This window comes from Stenella coeruleoalba, assembly GCF_951394435.1.
Source record: "Stenella coeruleoalba genome assembly, chromosome: 12".
NCBI classification, from domain to species: Eukaryota; Metazoa; Chordata; class Mammalia; order Artiodactyla; family Delphinidae; genus Stenella; species Stenella coeruleoalba.
In genome coordinates this window covers 83,253,366-83,281,277 of record NC_137158.1, presented here as the reverse complement: position 1 = coordinate 83,281,277, position 27,912 = coordinate 83,253,366, and the positions used below count along the sequence as shown (strand labels likewise).

Here is a 27,912-nt window from a genome sequence, read left to right as displayed (position 1 = left end):
GCACTGTCACCACCTGGTCCCGCTGCCATCACCTCTCACTGGGCTGCTGCAGTCACCCCCTGACGGGCCTCCCTGCTTCTGATCTGTTCCCACTTCAGCCAGAGCGACCATTTCAAAATGCAAATTAGGTGCTGCTGTGGCCTCTTTAAAAATGTTCCAGTGACTTCTCATTGCCTTTATTGTGAAATCGTAAATCATAAGTGCTTACTCTGGTGCTGAAGTCGCTGTAACTCTCTCTCTCTCTCTCTCTCTCTCTCTCTCTCTCTCTCTCTCTCTCTCTCTGTGTCTCTCCCCTCCCCCGGTCACAGAGCCAGGACTGCTACAGAATTAGTGTGTATAATAGTAGTAAGAAGCTTACTGATCCCCTACTATGTGCAGCATCATGCTAGGTGCCTTGACTACATGACCTGATTTAATACCCACAGCATCTCTAGAAGCTTTTCCTATCTTTTTTTTTTTTTTTTGTGGTACGCGGGCCTCTCACTGCTGTGGCCTCTCCCGTTGCGGAGCACAGGCTCCGGACGTGCAGGCTCAGCGGCCATGGCTCACGGGCCCAGCCGCTCCGCGGCATGTGGGATCCTCCCGGACCGGGGCACGAACCCGTGTCTCCTGCATCGGCAGGCGGACTCCCAACCACTGCGCCACCAGGGAAGCCCTGCTTTTCCTATCTTTATTCACAGAAGAGGATGCGGAGATTTAGGGGACATTGAGAAACAGACCAGAAGTCTTACAACCGTTGCGTGGCAGCCGCAGGCCTGGAGCCTGACTGGGTCTGACCCCAAGTCCATGAGCATGGTATTCAGCAGCCGTCCATCCTGTGACGAGCCTCTGCTCTCCTGGCCACACCACCTCTTGAGGGCGCGACTGCCTTCCCTCTGGGCTGCAGGCTCCAGGAGGGTGGGAGCCCGGGAGCAGCTGTGGGTTCGCTACTACACCTCCAGCCCCTCCCATCCTGCTTGCACACATCAGGTCACCAAACAGTGTTCGCTGGAAGCGTAGATGTGCTGGCACAGTGCTGGGTTCTGGAGTGATGGCTGGGGTCAGGGTGTACCAAGCAAGGTGATCTGTGCCTGGCGGGGCCTGTGGTCAGTAGGGGCCGGGGTGTCATCTCACTGTGACACAAGCTGTGATAAGTGCCACGAAGGGCGCTGGGGAAAGTGGAAGGGGGGCCCGGCCTGCCCTGGGCAGGGAGCAGCGTGGCACAGCGAGGCATTCAGGAGGTGTTTGCGGGATGCGTCACAGAGAACGACAGTTCAGCCTGATCTCGCTGCTTCCACGCGCCTCTGCTCAGGGCTTCTCTGGGCTCCGTGGCCAGTAATGGGATAGGTGGGTACCGCCCACCCGTCTCTTGGAACAAATCAGTGCAGCAGTAGAAGCATCTTCCTACACGGTGGGAACTGTCCCGCCGGCCGGGCTGCCCTGCGCCCTCCCCTCCCTGATGGCCACCTCTAGGTCCCACCAGTGTCGCTGCCCGTGGACAGCTGCCTGGGGGCTAGGAATAGGCAGACTCTTAAGTGTCAAGTAAGGGGTGTGTTCTGGTTCGGTTCTGATGACACTGGTAGATGCTGAAGCCTGGGTTTGTTGGGAGCTTGGCATGTACATTGCAGAGTGCCTGTTGCGTGTCCTGCCCGTTGCTTCTCACAAAAGCCAGCGAGGCCGCCCCTCCGAAGATGAGGAGGCTGCGGTGCCATGCGGCCCATCTGTCCACAGCCCCACAGTGCTCGCGTTTAGAAACTAGACTGTAGCGCCTTCTAGAGAGTTCTGGCTCCAGTCCCTAAGCACAGTCTCCAGCTCAAGGAGAGAGGTTTCCAAGGGCAGCCGCCCAAGCCTTTCACACGTGACACTTGGCTGGAGTCAAGACCACACCTGCTGGGCTGTGTGCGTGTGTGTAGGGGCGGGTGATGAGTGAGTCCTCTGCCTAACATGCACCCCTCTAAGTGGTGATACAAAGGGGTGTGTCCTTCGCAGAGGGCTCACCCACCTACCCACGCATCTGCTGAACAGGCTTAGCTCTAAAATTCCTTTTCAAAGTCACTCTGTAGCTGTAGATCTGATCGCCAAGTTTCGGCTGGTTTTCTGGACAACTTCCACCATAAAGGTTTGTCCTGAGGCCCGTGGGTTGGATGTTGGTGACCTAGGTTAGAAGTATCACTGAAGCATAAAGGCAAGTTGGTCATTGTTGCCCAAAAAAGGACTTTCCTATTTCACAAGCTCCTACAGGAGTGTTTTAATAGTTGCGTTGAGGCCCGCAAGGTAACGGACCTGATTTATCCGTGCCCTTCAGGTGCTGATGTTTCACCGCAGTGCTGCATTACTCCTCGTGCACTCCAGTGTCGTAAATGGGAGAGAAAAATTGGGCATTTAGTTCTTTGATGGAGTTTATAAGTATCCCAATTAGTCATTTCCAAGGACGTTAAGAATTCTGTACGTCACCTCACACTGCCTTTCAGGGCTCTGGAAACACAAGGGCGTGGATTCTTGATGGATTCAGGCTTTCTGATTTATTTTTTCCCAAGGTACTTAATCAGGGAATGCAAGTCATTTGCCTTCTCGAAGCTTCCTCTCCTCCCCTGGAGACTCGTGGAGTTTTCTCGATCTTTTTTTCCTTCTGCTTCGAAACCCCTTCAAGAACTGGGGTCTGGGCCGAAATGGTCCAGAACCTGACCCCTCAAAGTTGCTGTCCGTTCCAGCCAGGGCGGCAGAGCCTTGCTGCCACCTGGCCCAGCAGACCAGACCCCTAGTCATAGAGGGTGCGTGAAATAAAGGTCCGTCTGTTGTGGTGGTTTGTTCCAGAGCTGGTGATGCTGCTGGAATGGTGGTCGGGCACGGAGTGCATCATCCACACGGACCCCCGGGCCTACCCCAAGTACGGGAAGGAAAACGCCATCGTTGTTCTGAACCACAAGTTTGAGATCGACTTTCTCTGCGGTTGGAGCCTGGCCGAGCGCTTCGGGGTCTTAGGGGTAAGTCGGACGTGCATTTCCCATCTCACACGTCTCTCTCCTTCAACCCTGTAACTTGTCTTTTCGCTCTCGGTCGTTCAGAGTTTGCAGCAGCATCAACAGACTTGTTGAAATGTTCTTAACCAACTGCTTTTCCTCCTTGCTCAGAATCAAGTGAACATCTGCTTATGAGTAAGGATCGTGTTTATTCAGCAGTTATGATGCACTGGGCATTTGACGTGCGATTAATGTATTTAATCCTTACAGAAACATTTGGGAGTCAGGAACTGACACCTGTCCTTTTTGAAAAGCTGCGGTTAAATACCCTGCCAGTGGTCGCACAGCTGTTACGCAGGTTTGCATTTGAACTTGTCCAGCGTCGTATTCTTAATCTCTGTGCTCTGCTCCCTCCCTGGCTGACGGGCAGAATTCACCTCTGAATGTTCATCCTCATGGACGTGAGAAAGCTGAGTGCCTAGGCGACAGCCTTTGACCTGCAGAATTCAGAATAAATACAAAATCCTGTTTTTCTCCAACTAGTTTGACTTCTTGCATACCTTTGGGACTGGGACTCCCCAGTTGACTTTTGTCATGGTTAACACATTGAGCTGTGCTGGTTGAGCCCGGAGCAAGTACCAGAGTCCTCGGGCTCAGGTATCCCGACAGGAATCACGGCGTGGACCAGCCCGGGGCTGGGAAAGTCGGAGACCCCTCGCACCGGAACCTGGAGATCCTGTGTTGCCCCCGGGAACGGTCCCCCGCAGACAGGCGGGGCCCGCGCACGTCGCACTTGCTTTTGGTGGCCCATGTAGACAGAATCATAGTGTGTAGAAGGTAGGAGTTTGAAGACCAGGCAGAGTAGATGTGACAAGAGTCCTGGGTCAGATTCCCTGGGGATGGTCTCAGTGTGTCCAGTCCCAGACGTGCCTGGGAGTCCCAGAGTTGGAAACGGAACTTTGGGTCCTGCTGGCCTCTGCCTGTTGGGAAGAGCCTTGGCTAAGAGACTAAATAGCCTTGGGACACATTTTGTATTTGCTTTTTTAAACTTGTTTTTTAAATTTATTTATTCATTTATTTATTTTGGCTGCATTGGGTCTTTGTTGCTGCACGCGGGCTTTCTCTAGTTGTGGCAAGTGGAGGCTACTCTTCATTGCGGTCCGCGGGCTTCTCATTGCGGTGGCTTCTCTTGTTGCGGAGCATGGGCTCCAGGCGTGCGGGCTTCTGCAGTTGTGGCTCATGGGCTCAGTAGTTGTGGCTCACAGGCTCTAGAGCGCAGACTCAGTAGCTGTGGCGCACAGGCCCAGTTGCTCGTGGCATGTGGGATCCTCCCAGACCAGGGGATCCTCAAACCCGTGTCCCCTGCACTGGCAGGTGGATTCTCAACCACTGCGCCACCAAGGAAGTCCTAAACATTTTTTTAAAATTTGGGGCCAAAGGTGAGAGAAGGAAATATGCTTAGAAACAGGTTCCAATAATGTCTTTAGGACAAATGATGGTCGTTGTACAGTTAAACTATCAAAAGGCAACTGAGATCGTTAGCAGTTTTTCAAGAGATGGAAACAGTGTGTTAAATCACTGTTGCTACCTTAAGACTTCTAGAAAACTGGAATGCCTGGGGGTGAGTGCACTGAAAGGATTTCTAGGAATGGACAGGCCGCCCTCCCAACAGTTTTCTCCTTTGCTTTCCTATTTCTTCTTCCAGTACTGACGTGATGTCTGTGCAGGCACACGTGTGTGTGTGTGTGTGTGTGTGTGTTCAAACATATTTTCAGGAACAAAACCAGAAATTCTATTATCTACCTTTCTCTGTCGTAGAGGCCTCGGACAGAGATCTTAGCTACAGTTCTGTGGCTTTATTTATTTTTTAATTTTTTTGCGGTACGCGGGCCTCTCACTGTTGTGGCCTCTCCCGTTGCGGAGCACAGGCTCCGGACGCGCAGGTTCAGCAGCCATGGCTCACGGGCCCAGCCGCTCCGCGGCATGTGGGATCCTCCCGGACCGGGGCACGAACCCGCGTCCCCTGCATCGGCAGGCGGACTCTCAACCACTGCGCCACCAGGGAAGCCCCTGTGGCTTTATTGTCGCTGAGAGGAGAGAAAAATGTCATAATCCGAACCCCATCGTGGATACAGATGATCGACGACCGGATCCTTCTTCCCTTACGGGAGAAAGCGTACGGGGTGTCTTTGCCTCCTGACCGGAACTAGTGCTAATCCCGCCTAAGCTAGCCTTCCTGGAGCGCTGGTTCTTCACGCGCGCTTCGGGGGCAGCTGCTGACTTTCTGGGCTTCGCAGGCAGCTTGGGAATGTTCATGCTCAGGATGTGAAACGTGTAATTTGGGGCAACAGAAGGTGTGTTGGACTTAGAGGCACTTTCCAGTGGCCATGGTCCCCCTGGTGGCTTTGTGACCACGGGCTTCTTCTATGCACGTCTTTCACCTTATTTGTGCTATTTTCAATCTCTATGGTATGGTTGTTGTTTACTTTTTATATAGATAAAGGGGCAGAGCCTCCGTTTGGGTGAAGAATTTGCCCCAGGGTAGGAACTAGTAACTCTGATTTCCCAGTTGCTGCTCTTTCCTCCTGGAGGGTGTTGAGAGGAAAGGCTGGGGGAGTGCCTTGTGTCAGAGAATGACCAGGGTGATGGCTGGAGGGACCAAGTTTCCAGTCCTGCCACAGCACACCCCCCCCCCACCCCCGGTCTGTGCGGAGCTCGTTCTGAGGAAAGAAGACCCTCAGCACCACCATGGGGTCAGGGATGGAGCGACGGGACCAAGGACGCAGGGGCACAGACAGGGAGGGGGGACCTTGGACCGGACAGGAGACCCGGGACTGAGCAGGGCAGGCTTTCGTGGACTCATGAGTGTCAGCGCCCTTTAGCATTTTCCAGGCAGAGGCTCTGACGCCGATCACTTTACAACGCGGCCCACAAGGGTGCAGAGGCATGAAAGTTCTTAAGCAGAATGGCCATCCGCCCACGGCACGGGGACTGCTCGTCTCCAGCCGTGACTGCCTCAATGAGTACCATAGCTACTGGATTTCATTTCTTCCTCTTGAAAACCAAACAACTAATGTCGTGTGCAAGGGCACGAGCCTTGCCTCTTGGTCTGGAGTTCTAGGAACTCCACCCAGCGGGGGGTGGGCAGGTCTCACCCCCTTAGGACGATACCGCTCCCCTTCTCACTGGAGCCTGGGTAGCCCTGCTCAGGGCGCCGCCAGATGGTCTGGCCCCCAAGTTCCCTCCAGCAGTGGAGGGACAGTGGGGAGCGGGCAGCAGGTGAGCACTGAGCTCCCTACCCCCCAGCACTGGGGGAGCAGCCGGTGCTGGGGCCGTGGCCGTCTGTGCACGGTCTGATGGCAGCCGTGAGCTGGCAGAGGCACTGGGAGGGAAGGGAGAGGGCGTCGTGACCTTGCGGGGTTGAGCCAGCTCAGGGGGAAGCTCCAGACTGTGTTCTCACGGGGGATGTTCTCCCTACATGGCAGGGCATGATTTACCCCCCACGTGTGTCTCCTGGAGCACCTGAGGTTTACCTGGAGGGCGTGAGGCCAGGGGAGCTGCCTGACCCCTTCCTAAAGCAGCCCATACATTCCTACTGCCCTGGAAAGGAACCGAGGAGCATCTTGTTACATGAATTGTTTAGCAGTACTTTTGTCTTAATTGACCTTCAAAAAAACTCACTGATTCACCTCTTTTGTGGCTCGTGGGCTCTAGAGTGCAGGCTCAGTAGTTGTGGCGCACAGGCTTAGTTGCTCCGTAGCATGTGGGATCTTCCCGGACCAGGGCTCGAACCTGTGTCCCCTGCGTTGGCAGGCAGATTCTTAACCACTGCGCCACCAGGGAAGCCCCTCTCTTTTTTTTATTTTTTTGCGGTACGCGGGCCTCTCACTGCTGTGGCCTCTCCCGTTGCGGAGCACAGGCTCCGGACGCGCAGGCTCAGCGGCCATGGCTCACGGGCCCAGCCGCTCTGCGGCATGTGGGATCCTCCCGGACCGGGGCACAAACCCGTGTCCCCTGCATCGGCAGGCAGACTCTCAACCACTGCGCCACCAGGGAAGCCCCCATCTCTTTTTTTTAAGTAACACATTTTGAGATCCTTCTGGAGCCTGAGGAGTTTGGTTTTTAGAGAAGAGTTATAAAGGTTCCTGACGGGGCATTTTTCATCTTAACATGTAACAACCCAAGAGGAAGTGAGTTGAAATTGAAGCAAGTGAAATTTGCAGAAATCCTTGAGAGGAGGGTTATTAAATGTGAAATTGGATTTGTGGAGAAAGTGATGGGATTCTTTTACAAAGAAAAAAGGGGGAGGGTTTTTAGTCTTTTATAAGCTTTTACCCTGTGTGGTCATTCTGGTGGCCTGTCCCCCAGGCTCTGGTCCCCTCGGAGCTGGCCTTGCCCGGCATGGGCCGGGCACGAAAGGCTCTGGTTATGGTCTTTAAGGGGTTCACTGACTCATTCCTCCTTGGGGTGAGTGTGACCAGTGAACAGGCCAAGGCGTGCAATGCAAAGGGTCACGGCTTCCGAAGCTTCGAGTCTGTTTACTTTTCTCTCTGCCCCAGTAAAATACGCATGTCCTCCTTCACAGTGGCCCCGAAAGGTTACCTGAGATCACGTTTGCTGGGTCTTTGAGCAGTATCAGGGCCTGGTAAGCGCTCCGTAGCAGCAGCTGTTCTTGTCCATTTTTATCTGCTGGGTATGTGTGGCCTGGCAGTTACCCCGGAGGCCAACTGGGATGTTCTCTTCGGGTCTTTAAAGAAGCCCTATGTGTTAGTTATCTACAGCAGGTGACAAGCCCCAAACGTAGTGGCTCAAAACAAACTCGAGTTATCACCGGTTGTGTGGTCTGAGATCAAAGCTCTGCTCCGCGGGGCTCCTGGCAGGGGTCCCTCCGAGGCTGGATGGTGGCCTCATCTGAAGGCCGGCCGCGCAGTGATCTGCCTCCAGGCTCACCCCTGTCTGTTGCCAGCCTGACTCTCGCGCCTGGGCCTCTGCTCGGGTGTCAGCTGGTCCCCACGGGGAGCGATGCAAGAGTGAGTGGGAGAAAAAAGCACCTGAAGCAGAAGCCACGGCCTTGTTGCACCTGAAACTTCTGCTCTATTCCATTTGTTGGAGATGAGTTGAGGAGCCCACCCCGTACTCCGGGAAGCAGGGAGGCACCAAGAGGAGAGGCCAGCGTGGAGGCTGCCTGCCACCCACGGCATGACGTTTAGCCTCACACCTCACGTTTCCATTTAGTTGACAGTTATTTAGGGGATCCATCACAGCTCCGCCTGAAACTAGATCGAATTCCTGTCGCATGTCTGCGTACATCGAGGTGCAGAGGAGAATGGAATTCTTATTCCTAAGCAGAGGGCGCTCACGAACTCCCTAGTGCCTTCTGGGCACGAGGCCTCAGTTGATGACGAGGGCAGCTGATGCATCTTCAAAATACTTACCCAGCAAGCGTGTTGGGTGTATTTTCTGTGGAAGACACCGCTCTGGGTGCTGTGGAGATACAAGGACAGACTGAAAGGTCCAGCCGTTGCTCTCACTGACTTTCTAACATATAGAGAGAGGCAACGAAGGGGCATATAAGCCGGTCACACAACACAGGGCTTGAACAATAATGGGAGGTGGGGCACACGTCCATTGGGGGCACCCTGTGCGTGTCCACAGACCACTCAGCCATACAGCAGCTTCCTGGGGGTCCTTTGCTTGCTGGGGAGGGCCCAGAGGTCCCGGCTAGGAGCTGGGGCCACCGTGGTCAAGGCAGAAGACGGGGGGGGCGAGTTTTGGTGTCTGGGGCAGCTCTGTTTATACCAGCCTGTGGGGAAGGACTTCAGTATTTCAACAACTGGAGAATGACGTTTCAGTGCTGTTAGCACACTGACTGCTGCACCCAGCGATGCAGAAATTTCCCAGAAGGTGTTGACACAGGGCTGAGGCCTTGAAGAACGGGGGTGGTTTTAGGAGGGGATGAGAGAGAGGTGTAGGTAAAGGGAGAATTATGAGGCGAGGGACAGGGGTGCCTGGAGGGAGACCATGAGTGATGTGGCCACCCAGCGAGGATGTGGCCAGCTGCCGTGGTCCTGGGCTCTGCTGACCAGTTCTTCTCCATCTGCCAAGCGTACATTTCAGCCCTCCCACTGCCTCGTTCGCTGGCTGCCACCTCAGGGTCACCGTGGGGTGCTTTTGGACTTATTAACCCGAATCAGAAAGAAGGTGTCATGAAACCCAAGAAAATCAAGAACTGAACCCAAACCTGTCAATGTTCGGTTTGATTTCGCCAGGCTGCTTCTGGTTATGAACAGGCAATGGGGTTCTTCTGTGTGAGGTCACACATGTCTAAAAACCAGCATTTCTTAAAGTTTGATTGTACAAGGACCAGTTTTCTAACTACAGATTCCTGAAAGGAATGTCGCTGCAGACTTGTTTACAAAGGCTGCACGAATGTTATTTCCTATAAACCTCCCATCAATGATCACGTTCTCCCAAATTGTAGGTTTCCTGTGTTTTATTTTCAAACGTGTAAAACTACCCAATAAAGTGGATGCCCTGAAAGATGAATGTGTGCTCAGGTCTCCAGAACAGATCTTTCTGTTTCCCTCTGAGGATAGCAGGGAAGAGACAGATGTGTAGGCAAAACTCCCAAGTGGTTTCGAGACCCACACGTGTGACTTGTACCCTGGCTCCTGCGTTTACCAGCTCTGGGACCGTGGGGAGGTTATCTGACTTTTCTGAGCCTCAGTTAACCGTTCTCATTTCGTGCTGTTTAAGGGTTTCGTGAATATAAGTAAAATACCTCATCAATCGCCTAGCACAAAGTAGGCGTGCCCTAATTGTTAGCTCCTTCCACCCTAATTGGTTTCCCTTCATTCAGTGTTTTCTCATGAAAAGTAGGATAAAGTGTAGAGGGTGGAAGAGAGATGGAATGTTTTCAAAATGCCATTTGCCCAGCGGTTCTGGCACTGGACCCCGTGCGGCTGAAATCCCCCATCACTTTTACGAACTGCGAGGTATCGTGGCATTTGTTTACCTTCATCCCGGCTTCTTCATAGGTGCCTGTCAGGCTCTCTCTTTGGCTACAGAGAGATTAGAAGTTTCTAGATGTGGAGAAGTGGTGTTTTCCTTACCAGTGGCTACACCTGCAGCCATGGTTTTGTCAGCCCCGTTAAGTTGGGTTCCGGCATCCTCAGGTGGGTCTGCAGGGGACTCCTGCACCTCCCACTCCCACCCCAGTTAATCGGTTAACGGTTAATCCGCAGCTCTGTCGGCATTGCTGCCAGGCGCCGCCAGCTCGGGGAGGAAGCAGGGGGGCCGCCGTTTGCCTCTGTGTGTTCACCAGTTGGGCCAGGCAGGCTCTGGCATGTGACACAGGTAAGAACCCTGAGAGAATGGAGATGACGTGAAAGCCCTTACAATCCCGGGAGCTGGGAGAAGTGTTGGCCACGGAAAGGAGTCTCTGGAAGTACAGATGCATCTTGAGCTCATAACCAAGTGTATTCCTGGAAGTGGTAGCGCGCACTTTATTTTTAAGAGCGTAGCCCCAAGTTAGATGCGCCAAGTCTTCCTTTTATTGCACAAGGTCCTCTGGCTTGCCTTTAACAAGCCGAAGTCGGATCACGCCGACCGGCGGTAAATCCAGGCTGGCTTGCAGCTGTGGTGCCGCTGGGCGTCCTCCCTCCTCTTCCTGTGAGGAGGCAAAGGCCTGTGACGTTTGCTCTGGGAGCCGACTGTGCACCCATTGCCCCGTCCGCTGCTGCCTCTGTTACACCCGTCTGCCATCTGCCCAGGGGGCCCCGTGCCCCCGTGTTCCTGAGCTTCCGTTGACTGTTCCTCAAACACCCCCTGGCTGGAGGTACTGAGCACAGGGAAGCGACTCCATGATCTTCTGCCCCCTCCCTGGAAGGCTCTGTCTCCCTGTCTGCCCCGGCCCAGGCCCACCCAGGATGGACTCAGGCTGGCCTTTCAGATCAGAGGCCAGGCAGCACCACAAGATCCGTGCCCAGGAAGCGGGGCAGAGCATCCTGCCAGGAATTCCTCCGGAGCCCTGATCCCACAGACCACAGTCAGCTGTGACTTACTCTGAACCTAAGAGCTGCCTCGTTTGTCCCCAGATGCCCTTCTTTTTCATTCCACGTCTGCACTCTGGTCAAACCAAGAGCAGTTTGGGGCTTGGAAGCCCGTAAGCTGGGGTCCGGGGGAGACGTTATCGAGATCCAAAGAGCTGCAAGCATTTTGCTGGACTTTGACATGTGTGATGGTCTGTTTCCAGCAGATGAATTCTCACACTGCTTTTGCTCCGTGTTTGTTTTCTGCCTTTCCCCTGTGGCTGTGACTCATGGTGGGACAGTGTTCATTTTTCTTTGGGACTCTCTTGAGATTTTTCTGGTGGTTTAAGGTCCCCAGCATTTTCCTCCTTAGCATCAGAGAAGGGAGAAAGCAAGAGAAAGAAATTCAGTGTACGTGAGTTAGGTCACATGCGGTACCCTAGTTGGCACAGGTTGAGTCTCTCACCTTTCCTCTTTCTCTCTCTCTCTCTCACACACACACACACCCCTCTGGTTTATTATTTTGAGCTCCAGCCTTTTCCTTAGTGTTTTACTATGACCAGGGACTTATATCTCAGAGATATATTCTAATCTCATCTTTTCCTGCATCCATTTCTTTTGCTGGGAACCATATCTGTCCAATAACTTATCTGCAGAATTTAGTGGCAGAAGTAACACTGAAATTGCCAGATTTCTTTTTCTTTTTACAAATTTATTTATTTATTTATTTTTGGCTGCGTTGGGTCTTCGTTGCTGTGCGTGGGCTTCTCCCTAGTTGTGGAGAGCGGGAGCTACTCTTTGTTGCGGTGTGCGGGCTTCTCATTGCAGTGGCCTCTCTTGTTGGGGAGCGTGGGTTCTAGGTGCATGGGCTTCAGTAGTTGTGGCACGCGGGCTCAGTAATTGTGGCTCGCGGGCTCTAGAGTGCAGGCTCAGTAGTTGTGGTGCACGGGCTTAGTTGCTCCACAGCATGTGAGATCTTCCCGGACCGGGGATCGAACCTGTGACCCCTGCATTGGCAGGCAGATTCTTAACCCCTGCGCCACCAGCGAAGCCCAACTGCTAGATTTCTGTTTCTCTCTTCCCACTATACTTTGGACACCTGAAGGCCGTGGACAGTCCTAGCCATCTTTGTGTTCCCAGCACCAAGGAGGTTTTTGGCAAATACCTGCTGCACGACCAGAGTGGCTTTGAGGTTCAGGTTCACATATCACACGTCATGATGGTGGCTGAGCTGTTGGTTGACTTGCTGGTCCTCTATGGTGATGGGCCTACACAGCTTGGCTGGTCTCCACTAATCTTAAACATTTGCGACTGTGTTTTTAGCTCACAGTCAAGAAAAAGTTCAGAGTGTTAAAGTGTGGGTGCCGTAGCCTGTTTATTATTGAAGTCTCACCTGTTTTCAAAGTTCCACTTAAGATACCCCATTCGGGTATTTTATATATTTAGTGGAAATAAGTGACCTTGGGTGAACCCAACTGGTAACCATGATGGTGGACCTTCAGGAGGGAAGCCAGGAAGAGATATTTATGCAAACAACCCCTTGACCAGGTACCATCTTGCTGACTAGTCTCAGTCCCTACTCGTGTTCTCTGCTGGTCCCTGCAGAGTGGTTGGAGGAGGAGGGGACATTGTGGAAAGGTGACTGCAGAGGATGCGCTACTGTTCCCAGCTATCCTACAAACCCAGCATCAACACTTAACATTTTCATCTTATCAGTTGGCATGTGGCCGTGTTGGAGAAAAACCTTAACTAGGAAGTTCTGACTCTGCGCCTTTTTTTTTTTTTTTTTTTTTTTTGCGGTATGTGGGCCTCTCACTGTCGTGGCCTCTCCCGTTGCGGAGCACAGGCTCCAGACGCGCAGGCTCAGCGGCCATGGCTCACGGGCCCAGCCGCTCCGCGGCATGTGGGATCTTCCCGGACCGGGGCACGAACCCGCGTCCCCTGCATCGGCAGGCGGACTCTCAACCACTGCGCCACCAGGGAAGCCCCTCTGCTCATTTTTTAACCACAGAGGCTGTAGAGCGGAGAGAGGTGAGGCGAGAGCCAGCTAATCTCAGGTTGGAATGCACCAGATCTTACTGCAGCCTTAGAACAGGCTTTTGTAGCGCCTTGTGGTCTCTGCCCAGGGGTCGACCAGTTGGCTGGAGGTGCTGAATTTGGGACTCCTGGGGGTGGCTGTTTCCCTGAGCAACTGGCTGGTCCTGAAAATGGTTGTGGGCTGCTTAATTATATTGCTTGGGCAGCTGTGGTAAGACAATTCTCAATCTCTCTCTCTCTCTCTCTCACACACACACACAGGCTAGAAAGTTTCATAAACTTTTCACCATAGGATGTGATAGGATGACAATGACTCCCTACAGCAGCTAGAAAGTGGCCAGGGGTACATTTCGGCCCCTGTAGTTGTGGATGGCTGTGCTGCCTGGAAACATTTTTTGTTTTTTAGATATGCTTGTGCCTAGATGGCTCTATTGATAAATCTAACTCATCAGTAAATCCTCTCAGATCTACCTTCAAAATTAATCTAGGATCAGTGACACTGGTATATTTTCTTGTACGTTCTCTCTTAAAGGCACTACCATCCACTCACAGAGACCTTTGCTTGACCTGGGGGAGTCATGGCATTGTTGGCATATTAAGTTGCCTGGAGGACTGTATGCATATTTGAATAGTACGTTTCTAGTTTTTGGTCATAAATGAGTTAACTCCTGTAAATCTCCCAGCCCAGTGCCTATCACGGAGTGCTTTACTACGTGTAACTATTGTTATTACTACATTCTAAAGCTGGCTTAGGAAATGGGTTGAATTAAAAGGGACATTCAGCTGCTGTGGCTACTTTGTGGTAATAATAATAGCTACACACTACTGAACACCTGTGTGTCCTGTTCTCAGCTAGGAGCTTTGGTATATGTTTCCATGTGTTCCTAGATCTTTACAGCAACACTTTCAGCTAAGTATTACTTTGCTCATAAGAATACAGACAGGAAAGTTGAGGCTCACCATGTAAACATAATCAACAACAAGGCCTAGGCCTAATCATAACATCCAGAATTTGAAGGTTGAAAGATGGATTAATTCAGCATAAAAACAGAAATGGCTCCTCTGTTCCTTTTCCTCATTAAAAACAGATAGGCTGTTTTTGATCCAGGGACTCATGTTCCAGAAGCAAATGGTTGAAAATGTGCTGATGTCAACCACTTCTTAAAAAGGGCATTGTTAGAGGGACACCAGCAAAATAGTTTTCTGAAAAGTTCAGCGTGTTAGAGTGTGGGTGCCCTAGCCTGTTTGTTATTGAAGTCTTAGCTGTTTTCAAGGTTCCACTTAAGATACCCCATTCAGGTATTTTATATATTTAGTAGGAAAAAAAAACAACAGGAAAATCTAACAAAATTAAAGAAGCACTTCTAATCTCACCATCCAGCTATAGCTACTGTTATTTTTCTCCGTTTTACCGTTTTCCATATAGTTAGTCATACTATAAACTCAGCTTTGATTACAGATTAAAAAAAAAAATTTAGTCTTAACATAAAGCATTTCCCCAGCCATTAAATATTCATAGAAAACAAATTTTAGTGGCTGTAAATCAAGGGGTTGACAAAGTTTGTATGTAATTGTGCAAATAGTGAATATTTTAGGCTTCATGGACCATATAGCCTCTGTCACGACTTTTCAACTCAACTGCTGGAGCGTGGAAGCAGCCATGCTACTAGCAGCCTACTAGCAGTAGGCAACGTGTATGTAAAAGAGAGCGGCTGTGTCCCAGTAAAACTTTATTTATAAAAACAGGTGGCAGAGCAGATTCGGCCCGCCGGCTACGTTTGTATGATATCGTATATGACATAATTCATAGAACTCTTTTTTAATTTAATTTTTAAAAATTGAAGTATAGTTAATTTGCAATGTTGTGGTAATTCACAGAACTCTTCCACTGTGGGACATTTAGATGGTTTTCAGTGCCGTGACACAGTATGACAGGGATGACACACAGACTGTTGCGGTCACGTCTTTTGGTTTACATGTACATCCCACATCAGTGTCAAAGTCGCCATTTCCTTTTAGCGTCAGGTCATCGGGGCCAACCACTAAGACCCACCTGGGTCTTGTGGGATGGATCCATTAATAGGAAGCACCCCTGAGAGGACTTTTCCCCAGCAGACAGCCGTGACTGACTGCATTGGACCATTCACCTTCCAGACCCAGCAGCTGCTACTCTGGAGTATAGGATCCTTCTCTTGGCTATACAATAGATCACCATTCATAGCTCCTTCAAATGGCCACAGATTAATTTTGGAAAGAGCTCAGGAGTAGGTAATTTTTAAAATAATCCTAACCTGCTGAGAAAGTAAGTTTAGTTCTTTGGTGAAGAGTTTTTGTTTTGTTTTCATCCTCAAGGCTGTGATCAGGGAGGTGACTGAAGGGCAGGGAGCAGGGACCATGAAAACATCCCAGCTGACAAGAGGGGATGGCTGAGGAGAGGGCCAGGAGGCCTCCCACAGCCTGAAACCCACCCGTGGACTCAGCGCGTGGCCTTTAGATGGCTCCAGTGGGGGAGTGGTGGTGCGTAGAAAGTGTAGCCTGTGCCGGGCACACGTGGGCCCACGCCCCTCATTTGGAGAGTACTCTGATCTTTGGGGACCTGCCTCTGGGCCCTCTGGGGCAGGTCGTCGGATTTTATGGCTTTGGTTCTTCTATTTCTTTTCTTTTTTGTTTCGTTTTTCGTTTGGGTTTTTTTTGTTCGTTTGTTGGGGTTTTTTTGGCCACGCTGCACGGCAAGCAGGATCTTGGTTCCCTGACCGGGGATCGAACCTGTGTCCCCTGCAGTGGAAGCTCGGAGTCCTAACTAATGGACCAGCAGGGAATTCCCCAGGCTTGGTTCTGTCTGAAGGAATTTGCATGTTGGAAATTGGTGTGTGGGAAAAGCAAAACCAAAACCCGCCAAAACGTGGAGACGCTACTCCTGAAAGGTATCTGTGCTTTTCCTTCTCCCAGTGGGGAAGATGCTTGTGGATTTTTTAAGGTCAAGGGAACAAGTGGCTGTTCGCACCTTTCTCTGGCCTGCGTGGGTGGGTCGGGGGATATGGCCTGTTGCCCCTCTGCTGAGCTTTGTAGTTCTTGTGGGAGTGACAGGGAAAAGAGACAGGGCAATGCTGAAGTACGGCCTCGTGGGCTCAGGGGCGTGGCCAGACAGCTGCCACCAGGAGCACAGCTGAGGCGCCACTTGTCCGCATCACCGCCTCCATCATCTGTGCCATTGATGGATGATGGCTATTTCTAGGAGCCTCTTGGCCAATTCCAAAATTAGGGGCGAAAAATATAGAACCCAATCCACTAGATCAAAAGCTGGTTCTTGTGTCTCCCCTGCTCCCTCGCCCCACTGGATCCCTGCTTGTCATTCCCCCCCCCCCCCCCCCCCCGTTCGGGGCCTGCAGCACCTGCAGCCTTGGGGCTGCGCTGGCCAGCAGACGGGTGGGGCTCTCCCAGCACCTCTGCTGATCCCGGTTCGCCTCTCGGCACCACCATTTCCCAGCTGTCGAACCCCGAGAACCCGCTGGGCCACGTTTCCTGGCCTGTAAGGAGGGTAGGGTCCGCCCACCCGCAGAGCCAGCAGGGTTGCTGCGGACCGGGTGAGGTCTGCGTGGTGGGCTTAGCGAGCACTCCGGGGTGGGCACCTACCTGTGTGAGCTGGTGGAGGGTGATGCAGCATCCCATGGCCCCCAGAGGTTCCCGACTGCTCCGCTGCCCGCCCTCCCCTCGGAGAGCCAGGCCCCCTTGCCCTCTGCCCCCGGGGCAGGGTTTGCACGACCTTGACCTCCAACTGACCGGTGTCGGAGGCTCCCCGCCTCTGCATGCTCGGGAACTGTCCCCGTGCCTGGAGTGCACGTTCACTCCTCCCAGAGATCTCCGGCGGCCGTCGGGGAGGACCCCACGCCCCCTTTCACGGACGCCTCGGGCCCCCTCTGTTTCAGGGCTCCAAGGTCCTGGCCAAGAAGGAGCTGGCCTACGACCCTATAATCGGCTGGATGTGGTAAATCACGGACGCCCCGGGCCCCCTCTGTTTCAGGGCTCCAAGGTCCTGGCCAAGAAGGAGCTGGCCTACGTCCCCATAATCGGCTGGATGTGGTACTTCACGGAGATGGTCTTCTGCACGCGCAAGTGGGAGCAGGACCGCAAGACCGTCTCTGAGAGCCTGCTGCACCTGCGGGACTACCCCGAGAAGTACTTTGTACGTGCACCCAGCCCTCGGGCGCCCCGTCACACTCACACTCGGGGTGCCCCGTCGCATATGAACTCAGGGTTCCCCGGTCACACACTCACACTCGCTCACGCCTCTGCTTCCTGAGCCTCCACAAATGTAGACCCTCTCTCTGAAGCTCACAGACCCTTGAACACAGTTAGACCGGGGGTGGAGGTCCTGCCTGAGGGGAGAGCAGGCACAGCTGCCAGGCCATCCCTGCTCGGGCCACTTCCTAAGGCTCCTGTGGGACCGTGTGCGGCATTTGACGGGGGATGGTGCGTGGGACCCCGGGACCTCGTGTGATCCCTGGGCTGTGTGTGTGACCTGGGAGCTGTCTATGTGACCTCAGGACTGTGTGTGTGACCTCAAGGCTGTGTGTGTGACCTCAGCTGTCTGAGTGACCATGGGGTGTGTAAGTGGCCTCGGGGACGTGTGTGACGGCCACCCTGTCCCTTCCAGTTCCTGATTCACTGCGAGGGCACGCGGTTCACAGAGAAGAAGCACCAGATAAGCATGCAGGTGGCCCAGGCCAAGGGGCTGCCCAGCCTCAAGCACCACCTGCTGCCTCGCACCAAGGGCTTCGCCATCACCGTGAGGAGTTTGAGAAATGTAGGTAAGGACGACCCTGCGGGGCCCCGTGCAGCGAGGGAAGGGGGCCCTGGCGCCCATAGGAGTAGCTTCCTCCCTGTGCCCCCACCCCCGCCCCTACGACGGAGAGGAGCCAGGGACGGAGGCTGGCACATCACCCCTGCGTAACCTGGGTCCGGGCACCCAGCGTTGGCGGAGTGGCCACTGCCTGCACAAGGGCGCACACGCACCACGCCCACACGTGTAGGCACACGCACGCTAGGCCAACACTGCCCTCTGCTGCTCGGCGCAGGTACTGCAGGCGGCGGGCGGTGCTGCGTGCCTGGGCCCCACACCCGGTCAGCCCAGGTTTTTGTTGCGGTTTTGCTTTATTTGGCATTTCTTGCCCGTCTTTGGCATTAGCTGCCTCCAGGCGATGACCTCTGTGACCTTGCCGCCTGTCGGGCTGGCCTTGAGTCCGGAGCCCTAAATTACTGTAGGTAAGGACGAGAAGCAAGTAGCAACAAGACCAGCCTGCCGCAGTCTCTTTGTCTCCTGTTGAATTCTGGTCCCTTTAGTTTGGAAACAGGTGCTTTACCCTTTCCTGCCCTGCGGGTGCCGGAAGCCCCGCTGCCCTGTCCCTCGTCTCCCAGGAGACGGGAGGGCGGAGCTGGGGGACCTCCCCGCGTCCCTGGCGCCGGTCTGCGCCCGCGGAGGCCCCGAGGCCAAGCATTCTGCGGGGAGAGCCGGCGGGGGCCCAATGCGGTCTCCGCGGCCCCGGTCCCCGGTCCTCTCTGCCCCGTGAGGCCGAGACCCCCAGCTCCTCCCCGGCCTGCACAGGGGATTGGGGTCGGTGCGTGTGGACCGTGCGGTGTTTCCGGTGCCGTCCCCACACTAGGGGGCGGCGGCCCCACCAGGAGCTTTGTCTTTGTGATCGCGCAGACCGGCCACCCGGCTCCTGTGGACGGAGCGAAGGCGGCACCGAGTCTGACTTTAACACGTGGGGACCCTGAAGGTCCCCGACTGCTCCAGGCGGCTCTGGGTCCCTCCCGCAGATTCTTCCCCCTGCCTGAGCTTTGCCTACAGGCCGAAGGGGCAAAGACTGCCCAGCTCTGCAGGCTGTCCCACCCCCGCGAATAGTGACGATGATGACGATGATGATGATGATGATGATAGCAGGGCAATTCTAATACGCCGGGCAGCACAAGCACCTCACGCATAGCGTGGCCGCAGCACGTGCCCCCTAGATGCAGTGAAGGAAACTTTTTTTACTTCCAATTTACAGATGAGGAAGTTGGGGCTGAAGGGTGAGGAACTCATCCCAAGTGACTCTACTATTGCACAGCAGGCTGGGGTCACACCCAGGGCGGCCTGGCTGGCGGGGCTGGCAGGGGCGTACCCGCCCTTCTGCTGGGCTTTGCAGGCAGATGGATCTAGTGCCGGGCCCCGTTCTATCACTTCAAGACCTTGGGGCTTCTTCTCTGGAAAAGGAGGGAACTGTGCAAATTTAGGCTGTTCTCTGGGGAAGCCCATCCTTGATTAATCGAAGTAACGCCACCTGTGTTGGAAGCATCAGGCTGCTGTGTAAGGGCAGGCTGAAGAAAGGAGGTGTGACACCCATTGACGGACATGGGCTCTCACACCCTGGGGCTCTGCAGCCTCACCCCATGCAGCCTGAGGCCTTTCACTCTACGTAATTCTGTGCTTAAAATGGCTGGACGATGTACTAAACGTGAAGGTTATTCTCCTCCAGCCTCACTCTTCCTAGGGAGGGGGACACCTCTCCCCGCGGGGAGGACAGGGGAGTGGTCTCGACTGCTTCGGTGGAGGGGTGGGAAGCTACCTGCCGGCACTCCTGCAGGTCAGCGAGAGGGACCCTCTCCCTTTGGCTAAGACGTGCTCTAGCTGCCAGAGCACCCCCTGTGGACCCCACGTGGTGGGCAGGCGGCAGGTAGAAGCAAATGGACAGTGGTTTTGAACCTTGGTTCTTCACGTTCCCAGCCAGAGCAAGCAACTCTCTACCCGCCCATCACCCCACTCACTTGATTGGTAGTAATTGCAGGTATGCAGAGCTCTCAGTGAAGTCTACTGAGCACAAACGATGTGCCGGGGCCTTTGGGAAGGGCTGACATTCAGCATCCCGAGTCCCATTCCCCAGGAGAACTAGGCTCAGGGAGACCGAGCGGGCTGTTCAAGAGAAGATCCCGCATCTGGGAAAAGGTGGCCCTGGGATTCGCACCCAGACTGACCGCAAAACTTCTGTTCTTTCCACTGTCCAGTCCTGCCTTACTGACTGCGGGAGGGGCCATCTGTTTCCACTGCGTATTTCTACCCTGCTCTTCCCTCACTGTTCCTTCACACATCCTGTCCTCCTGCCATCCTGCCATCCAAGAAGCATTCATGGAGCCTGGGCCAGGCCCTGGGGCTGCAGCAGTGAATGTTGACATAACTTTCAATATGCTGACAGGTTAGCTCACCAGCTGGCAGACTGGTTAAAAATAATCACACATTCTTGTTTGTTTCTCAGCTATGTGTCAACTGACTAAACCATGTTTCAGTCCCTTAGGAAGTTTCCAGTATCTTATTCTAGTTTTATAGCTATCTTATTTTTCTAGGGGAAAAATGCACATAGAATGGTTATGCTGCCGTAACTCAGAAACGTCCTTAGATAGTATTCTTTGGATTGATTTACCTTGCTGTTGGTATTTGTTTAAATATTGACATCTGTTGTAGTACATCATCTAGATGGGCCATCTGACCTCAGTGGTAACTGTATTCTGTTACTAAGCTGTGTGCTTTTCTGATGATGGAACGTGGTATGTACTCAACGTAGAACATTTGGACAGTATAGAAAAGCATGAAGAAGAAATTAGCAGTCCCTTCATTCCAAGAGAATCGGCTAGCAACTCCATTATTGTTTTTCCAATATGTGTATCTACAAAGTGAAATTGGGTTCACACGCTATATACTGCTTTGTATTTGTTTTATTTTTTTATAGTTTCAGCTGTATATGACTGTACACTCAATTTCAGAAATAATGAAAATCCAACACTGCTGGGAGTCCTAAATGGAAAGAAATACCACGCAGATTTATACGTTAGGTAAGCTGGCTTCGTTTCCTTTCCAGAAAATAGGGCGCCCATCCCAAAATAGATAAACCACCAATGACCTGCAGACCTTCCTCCAGGGGAATGTGTGAACATATTAGTAATTTCTTGTCTGCAGTCTGTACTAAATGGAATGTGTTCACAGTCACGTTTATATTAATAGAGACACGTGCACTGATGTAAATAAGGAGGTGAAGCCTCTTGTCTTCCCAGACACTTCGTGACTCTCTCACCAACTCGTTCTCATCAAAGAGCTCAGGTCCGACAAATGAAAGACAATTATTTTACAGCCATTTTTGAGACTGAGTGTGAGAGTTTATTTTATTGACCCCCTTTCTTGGAGGACGTGTCTACTCCATAGAAACAGACACAGATAAGAGCATCTGTAATTTACAAAGAGGCCTCGAAGCAAATGGAGAACATTTCAGCAGCATCTCACTTGTGTGTTACATTCCAAGCTAGGGAGCACAGAGAGGCAGGTGTCCTCCTTGACAGGTCTTTGTCTGAGTCATTGAATCAGGCTCTGGGCCATTCCCTCGTGGGCCGTGACTGCATTTGGGCCTGTATTTCCCCCCATATGGATGTGGATTTCCCCCTTTGCAATCAACTGAATTACCCTCTCACTTCCACATCACCTAGATGACTACCTAAACAGAAGCCGAAGGATGGCAAGCATTGTTAGTTTGAACCTGTGTTTGGGGCACCCGGCATGGGCCGCCTCCTTGCTAGCTGCTCTCTGCTTGGCAGGCGGATCCCTTTAGGAGAAGTCCCAGAAGATGAGGACAGGTGCGCGGCCTGGCTGCACAAGCTCTACCAGGAGAAGGTCGGTGCTACGGGGTGGGCTCTGCACCATCTAAGGGTCCTTTTCAAGCGGCAGCTGTGGTGCTTTGGGACCTCCGGGAGTTGATGGTGGAGCGCGAGCCTCTCCCACCGGGCCGGGCGAGACCTCACGCCCTGGACGTTAGTTAATGACCCCAGGGCCGACGCTCTACTTGGCGACAGGGGAAAAAAACGTCGCAAAATGTTTTTAAAGGGGCCGTCACAGAAAGAATGGAAGCCTATTTCATGGGTGTAGTGGACAAAAGAGGGAGTTATGGCCCCAAGAGCCCTTTGTCCATTTTCCCGCCGCTGGTCTGAAGGCAAAATATTCTTGGGGGGTGTGGGCGCTCTCTTTGGCAGTGACGGCTCTGGGTCCACAGTGTGGTTGCCTGTCTGGTCTCTAAAACATCACCAGCGTGAGCAGGACGAAGGCCCACAAGGGTCCACCTGGGCCGCGTTTGACTCCTTCAGGAGTCGGAATTAAGAGGTTTTCAAGCTGGCGGTGGGTTTTCCGCTTACACTGAGGGAAAAGTGTAACACTTACACGCCTTGGAAGGGTGGTGGGCTCGGCCCCAAGGCACGGTCCTCTTCAAACAACACGCTCCCAGGCCTGAGCCCTGGCTGATGCCTGGGAGGCTTCCCAGAAAGCGCCCCCTGCCTGGATTTGTTGACACAAGGAGGCGCCAGCCCTTTCTCTCTGTCCCCCCTTTCGTTTCCCTCTCCTTTTCTTCCCTTTCTACCCAGGGTCATAAGAGAAATTTTATTTTGCTGAGCTGAACGCTGGGAAAGCCCAGTCGGGCCAGCTGTGGGTGTGGCTCGGCCTCTTGCCCTCCTGCCCAGTGCATGGGTGGCAGCTGCACACAGTGTGGACTCAGGGCACTTGTCCTCTGTCAGCAGGTTCTCCTGCTCCTGTAGACTTGTGGGGTGCTGTTTCTTTCTAGGAAATACAGTTCCCAGTTCCAATGTATAACATGCCACAGGATGATAACATGTGGAGACCAAAAAACGGAGGCATTATTAACAAAGTCCCCCTCCCTGACAGGCGGACTTTATTACAAAAGAAATAACACAGCCCAGAGAGGCCGTAAACATTCTGCTGCTGGAGCTGACGTCTGGCCCTGAGCCAGGCGTCTGTGTCCCACCCGGCAAAGTCACAAAGTCACACGGACGGAGCCCACGAGGCTGGCAGGAGTCACAGTGGCCACCAGGTCACTGGAGAGCAGTGGGGGTCTTGGGTGAGGTTTAGTTTTCTAATGAAACCAGAGAAAAAGAAAACTCTGGAGTGAATACGAAGTTCAGAGTCCTGCTGACTCCTAGAAAAGGGAGTCCTTTTTCCTCTTGTTAGAGGTTACAGATAAAAAATCTTGGCTTAGCGAATGTCTCACTGGAAACGAGACAGAAAAAGCATCCTCAGTTCCCCATTGTAACGTTACAATAGAAAAGCACTATCAAGGCTATTAAGGAAAAGAATTCAAGAAAACTTGCCCATTTTTTAAATGGGTGAATTTTATGGTATGTACATGACACCCCAATAAAGCTGGTGTTTTTTTTAAGGCACAAAAGTATCACCTCCTGTTTTAGTCCAGTCAGGCTTCTGTAACAAAGTGCCACCCACAGGCATGGTGGCTTATAAGCCACAGAAACTTCTGACATTTCTGGAGGTTGGAAAATCAGGAGTCAGAGATGAGGGTGCCAGCATGGTCAGTCAGATTCTGGTCCCAGCCTGCCATGTTGCTGTGTCCTCATGGTGGGAGGGCTGAGAGAGCTCTCTGAGGTCCCTTTTATAAGGGCACTAATCCCATTCATGGGGGCTCCACCCTCATGACCTAATCACCCCCCAAAGGCACCTCCTCCTAATACCACCATCTTCGGGGGTTAAGATTTCAGTGTGGGAATTCAGGGAGGCAGGTGCAAATACCCAGTCCACCGCACCCCAGTTACCTAGTTACCAGGCTCCTGATGGCCCTGCTGGGATGAGAAAAGTCACCCAAGTTCTGGCCAGGAGGCGGAATGGGAGGCCTTGGCAGGTTAGCTGCCATCTCTCTGGGCATCCACACGTCACTGTCACTTCCTGGGAAGTCCTGTGTTTGGCCGACTGGCTGTGTCTCCCTCACCTCTTGAGGCTGGGAGCCCCCCGCACGTGATACCTTGTCCAACAATTGCTTGATCGTGTGATTTCCCTGAGACCCGCCAGGCTGGAGGGGCAGCCGGGAAGGGGCTGCAGGGCAGAGCCCCTGAAGTGCCCAGGAAGGGCCAGGGGCTCTCCTTCCAAAGCGGCCCTTTGAGGACTCATTTTAATCATGACCTTGAGTGGTCAGATATTCGCATCATTTAGTACATCCTGATTGGGAAAGAAGACAAGTAAGACAAGTACTTTAGACATCTCTATCTCAAGTTGTTAAAGGGAAAATTAAGCACTTAAGGTAACTCACCTAACTCCCTGCAGAACTGGGCCACGACAGGGTGAGCCAGCCAAGCAGGGCCGCAGATGCTCTTTGTTCGGCGAGCGCGCTGTCGGCCCTGGGAGGATGTTGGGGTATTTGAGTCGAGCTGGGAGACCCCCCTCCCCCACCCCTTGGCCGTTTACTGGGTTCAGGAGGTTCTGGCCCAGGGGGCCGCCCGGCCTCATCGCGGGGAAGGGGTGGGGGGCCCAGGGGCAGGCGGCGGGAGGTCAGGCGGCCCTCTGCCCACAGGATGCCCTCCAGGAGGAGTACTCCCGCACGGGCACCTTCCCCGGGACGCCCATGGTGCCCCCGCGGCGGCCCTGGACGCTCGTCAACTGGCTGTTCTGGGCTTCACTGCTGCTCTACCCGTTCTTCCGCTTCCTCGTCAACATGGTCCGCAGCGGCTCCTCCCTGACGTTGGCCAGCTTCGTCCTCGTCTTCTTCGTGGGTGAGTACGGGGCCAGCGGGGCGTGGGCGGGGGGGGGGAGCATTGTGCTGTCTGTGAGGACAAGGCCCGGCTGCAGATCCCGCAGGTGGACAGGCAGAAGCTCGAGCCGAGCCCAGAAACCCCAGCCTGGAGGGCTTCCGCCCGGGCGCCCCGTCCCCGTGCGCCTGCACCCCTTGTGCCTACAAGCCCCGCCAGGGACCAGGGACGAGCTCCGTCCTCCCTGGGCTCTGCTCATCAGCAAGAAAACTATTTCCTGGGTCCTAGCAGGAACCAACAAAGGCTCTTTGCTATTCAAAGTGGGTCCAGGCCTTTTTGGGGAAGTAAGTAAGTGTGGTGCGTCTCCTCGGTTGCCACCTGCATTGAGTGGAGATGTTGGGTGACTCAGTCTTTTCACTCATCCCTACGGGCTTTATTTGACCCATATGTGGTTTCAAACGACTGACGTTTCTCCATAGCCCCAAGCTTCCCTGGGCACTGCCACTTGTTTTTGAAGTGGGGCAGCCAGTTACCACTGTACATGGCCAGTGTGCAGCTTGGCTGGCCGGATGTCCAGGGGAGCTGTGGTTGCCAGGCCCCCAGTGGGATGGGGATAGAGGGTTGGACCCAGCATTTCTGCATGCAGTAGCAGGAAGGCAAAGATGCAGACCACACCCTCTGAAGGAAGCTGGGGCTCCTTGCAGATGATGGCTGGGGAGGGCTGCCCGGGTGTGTGGTGAGCAGAGGCCCAGCACTCTCCCTGGGAGACATGGGGCGTCTCCAGCTTTGGAGGAAGTGACTGCTGTCTCCCCAAGACCTCATCACCCGTGAGCCCGAGCCTTGCTACACTTTGCCCTGAATTACTCTGTGTCTTGGTCCTCTCACGAAGCCTTTCTGCACTGGAGTCCGAGGTTCACTCTCCACAACGTCATCAACTCCACTGCACGAAGTTCTAATGCTGGGGCAGGGGCTCGTGTCCCAGCCTGTTTGGAGTTGGCCCCAGGCTGGAGGCAGCCCACTGTAACCGACCCATGGGCTCCATGAGCCCCATACGCTGGGCGGACGCTCCATCCCAGTCGGCTCCCTGGTCTGACGGTTCAGTTTCAGCCGCTCCCCATCTTTTGCATGCGTACTGTAAACAGACTGTTGCCAGGCCCCGTGTTCGGTGCTCGGCACACCAAGGTGACTGAGACAGACGTGGGCCCTGCGCCCAAGGAGCTCACCGTGTCTGTCGTCTCCAGAGGGAGCGCTTAAACTGCAGCTTCTGCGTGCTAGACCGTGTTTTCCAGCCTCCTAGTGGTTAAACCAGGCTCTGGTGTGCGTCCTACACTTTCTCTGTTTGGGCCAAATCCTGCTGTCGGAGAAAAGGCAGGCAGGGACTTTGCTTGTCTGCTGCTCTAAAACTTGCACCAAAAGCAGTGCTGAGACATGCTGGGCGCTAAACGGGAATTGAGCTGCTGCACTGTCCAGGGCCTGGTATGTCCTTCTTTAAGCCTTGCTGAAGGGTGCTCGTAAGTTACTGCACTGCGTTCACCAAAGAGTCCTCTTTGCCTTAGGGATCGGCACGGGAAGCAGAGGAATTCTGCAAGCCCCTGGGCACAGCGGGGTACGGCTCGCCACGTTCTGTTCACCTCCAGTGCCGAAGCATTAAAACGTGCCACCGGAACAGCCTTGCTCTGTTCTAATGTCCCCTAGTCCAGTTAGAGCCCGGCACCCATGCTCACGGGTAACTGAGGCAGGGATTATGAAGTGCACCCAAGTCAGCCGGCTCTCAGCTGAGGCCTGAGCTTTACACAGCTCCCTTCTTGGTTCCCGTCGGGCAGGTCACGCCGGGGTCCCTGCGGGCTTCTTTGGTTCCCGTCGGGCAGGTCACGCCGGGGCCCCCGCGGGCCTCTCCTCACCTGCCCTCCTATTTCCGCAGCTTCCGTGGGGGTCCGATGGATGATTGGTGTCACGGAAATCGACAAGGGCTCCGCCTACGGCAACATGGACAGCAAGCAGAAACATGGCGACTGACCCAGGACGCACCACCATCCAAAGGGGACCTTGGAGGACTGGTGGATGCTGCCATCGTCCTTGGAGGGACCCAGTGATGAAACTGGGTGAGCCCCTGCTGGGGAGGCAGGGGCAGGGTCTCAGCGCCAGATGGGGAGGAAATGTGCTTAAATCCTTCCCCCCGTGCTTTCGTGGGCTTCGGTTCTTTCTTTCCGTGTGAGTCTGTGTGAGCGTGTGTATGTGTGATGGGAAAGAACACATGTGAGCGAGAATGAGGTGCGGGTGAGTGTGCTCATTCGGAGGGTACTTGAGGTGCAGGGGGAGGGCAGAGATGGGGAACACTCGGGGAGTTCCCGTCCATCCTTTGGTGCTGAGTTTTCTGTAACCCTGGATTGCCACAGAGTGCAAGTCACTTTAGGGAAGATGACTAAATTATGCCTCCAAAAAAAAGAAAATTAAAGTGCTTGGCTCCTGTGTGGTGTGTTCACACAGCCCGCTCCCTCCTTCCATTCAGCCCCTGCCTTGCGTTTTGGAGTCTGGACCACGGTGCTCTGGAGGGTGCTCACAGGAGGGGCCTGGGGGGGAAGAGGGCCCGCGGGCCGGGGTGGCTAGACGAGGCGGGTTTGCAAACGCAGGAGCCTGCGAGTGTCTGCGTGGAGACGGCAGGAGCCAGGAGGCTAGCTGAGCCGTGTCCGCAGGACACGGTGATGGGGCCCCTGGGAGGCGGCGATGGTTCCCTGGTCTCCCTGCAGTGGAGTCTCCGGCCGAAGTCCTGAAGATGTGCCCAACTTCCTGAAGAACCTCGTCTTGAAGCCGAACAGTAAAATAAAGCCCGGGTGTTCTGCAGCAATTTGAGAGATGACTTTACAACCTCTGCTCATCTCGGTAGCAAGCAGAAATTGGTCCCCAAACAAATGCAGGCTCACTTTAACAGAGGACCACGCTGGAGCCCAGGAGCTCCTCTGAGCAGGGTCAGGCTGAGCAGACACTGTGGTATGTGGTCCCCCCAGGCTTTTGTTTTCCTTCTGGAAGCCCAGACTGCCATGACGCGGAAGAACCCTGCTCCTTGGCATCTAGGACGGTCTTTGGAGTCATGGTCCACGTGCAGGAGTGCGGCAAACTGCTGCCAGTCAACAGACGCCAGATGCAGAAGAAGAACAGAGAAAAGCAGTAACGTTTCCGGAGGAGAACGAGTAGACACCACACAGCACGTGTCTCGGGCCGAGCCGCCGCAGCGCTGGGTGGGCCTGATGGGAACGTGCGCCCAGCTGGAGCCGCCTTTCTCCCTGGACTGCCCCATGCCACCCGGTACTTACCTCCTATTTTGCTGCGATTATGGAAGAAGGGATGAACGG

At 53.9% G+C, this 27,912-nt stretch overlaps 1 protein-coding gene across 19 annotated transcripts in view; it reads left to right on the top strand.

Moving 5' to 3' along the window:
• AGPAT4 (1-acylglycerol-3-phosphate O-acyltransferase 4) overlaps nucleotides 1–27,687 on the top strand; it is a 1,412,586-nt gene extending 1,384,899 nt beyond the window's left edge. For 14 of the 19 annotated variants that reach the window (XM_079939090.1, XM_079939087.1, XM_079939091.1 and 11 more), the window contains 7 exons: nucleotides 2,794–2,963; nucleotides 17,028–17,189; nucleotides 17,661–17,814; nucleotides 20,767–20,869; nucleotides 21,623–21,698; nucleotides 24,388–24,586; nucleotides 26,484–27,687. In XM_079939090.1, the coding sequence (XP_079795216.1) occupies nucleotides 2,794–2,963; nucleotides 17,028–17,189; nucleotides 17,661–17,814; nucleotides 20,767–20,869; nucleotides 21,623–21,698; nucleotides 24,388–24,586; nucleotides 26,484–26,578 (959 nt within the window). In that variant the 3' untranslated portion in view covers nucleotides 26,579–27,687. Of the gene's footprint in view, nucleotides 1–2,793; nucleotides 2,964–17,027; nucleotides 17,190–17,660; nucleotides 17,815–20,766; nucleotides 21,759–24,387; nucleotides 24,587–26,483 lie in introns of those variants that run through there. The other 5 variants (XR_013830736.1, XR_013830737.1, XM_079939092.1 and 2 more) reach the window with 5 other exon arrangements.
• The last annotated feature ends 225 nt before the right edge of the window (nucleotides 27,688–27,912 follow it).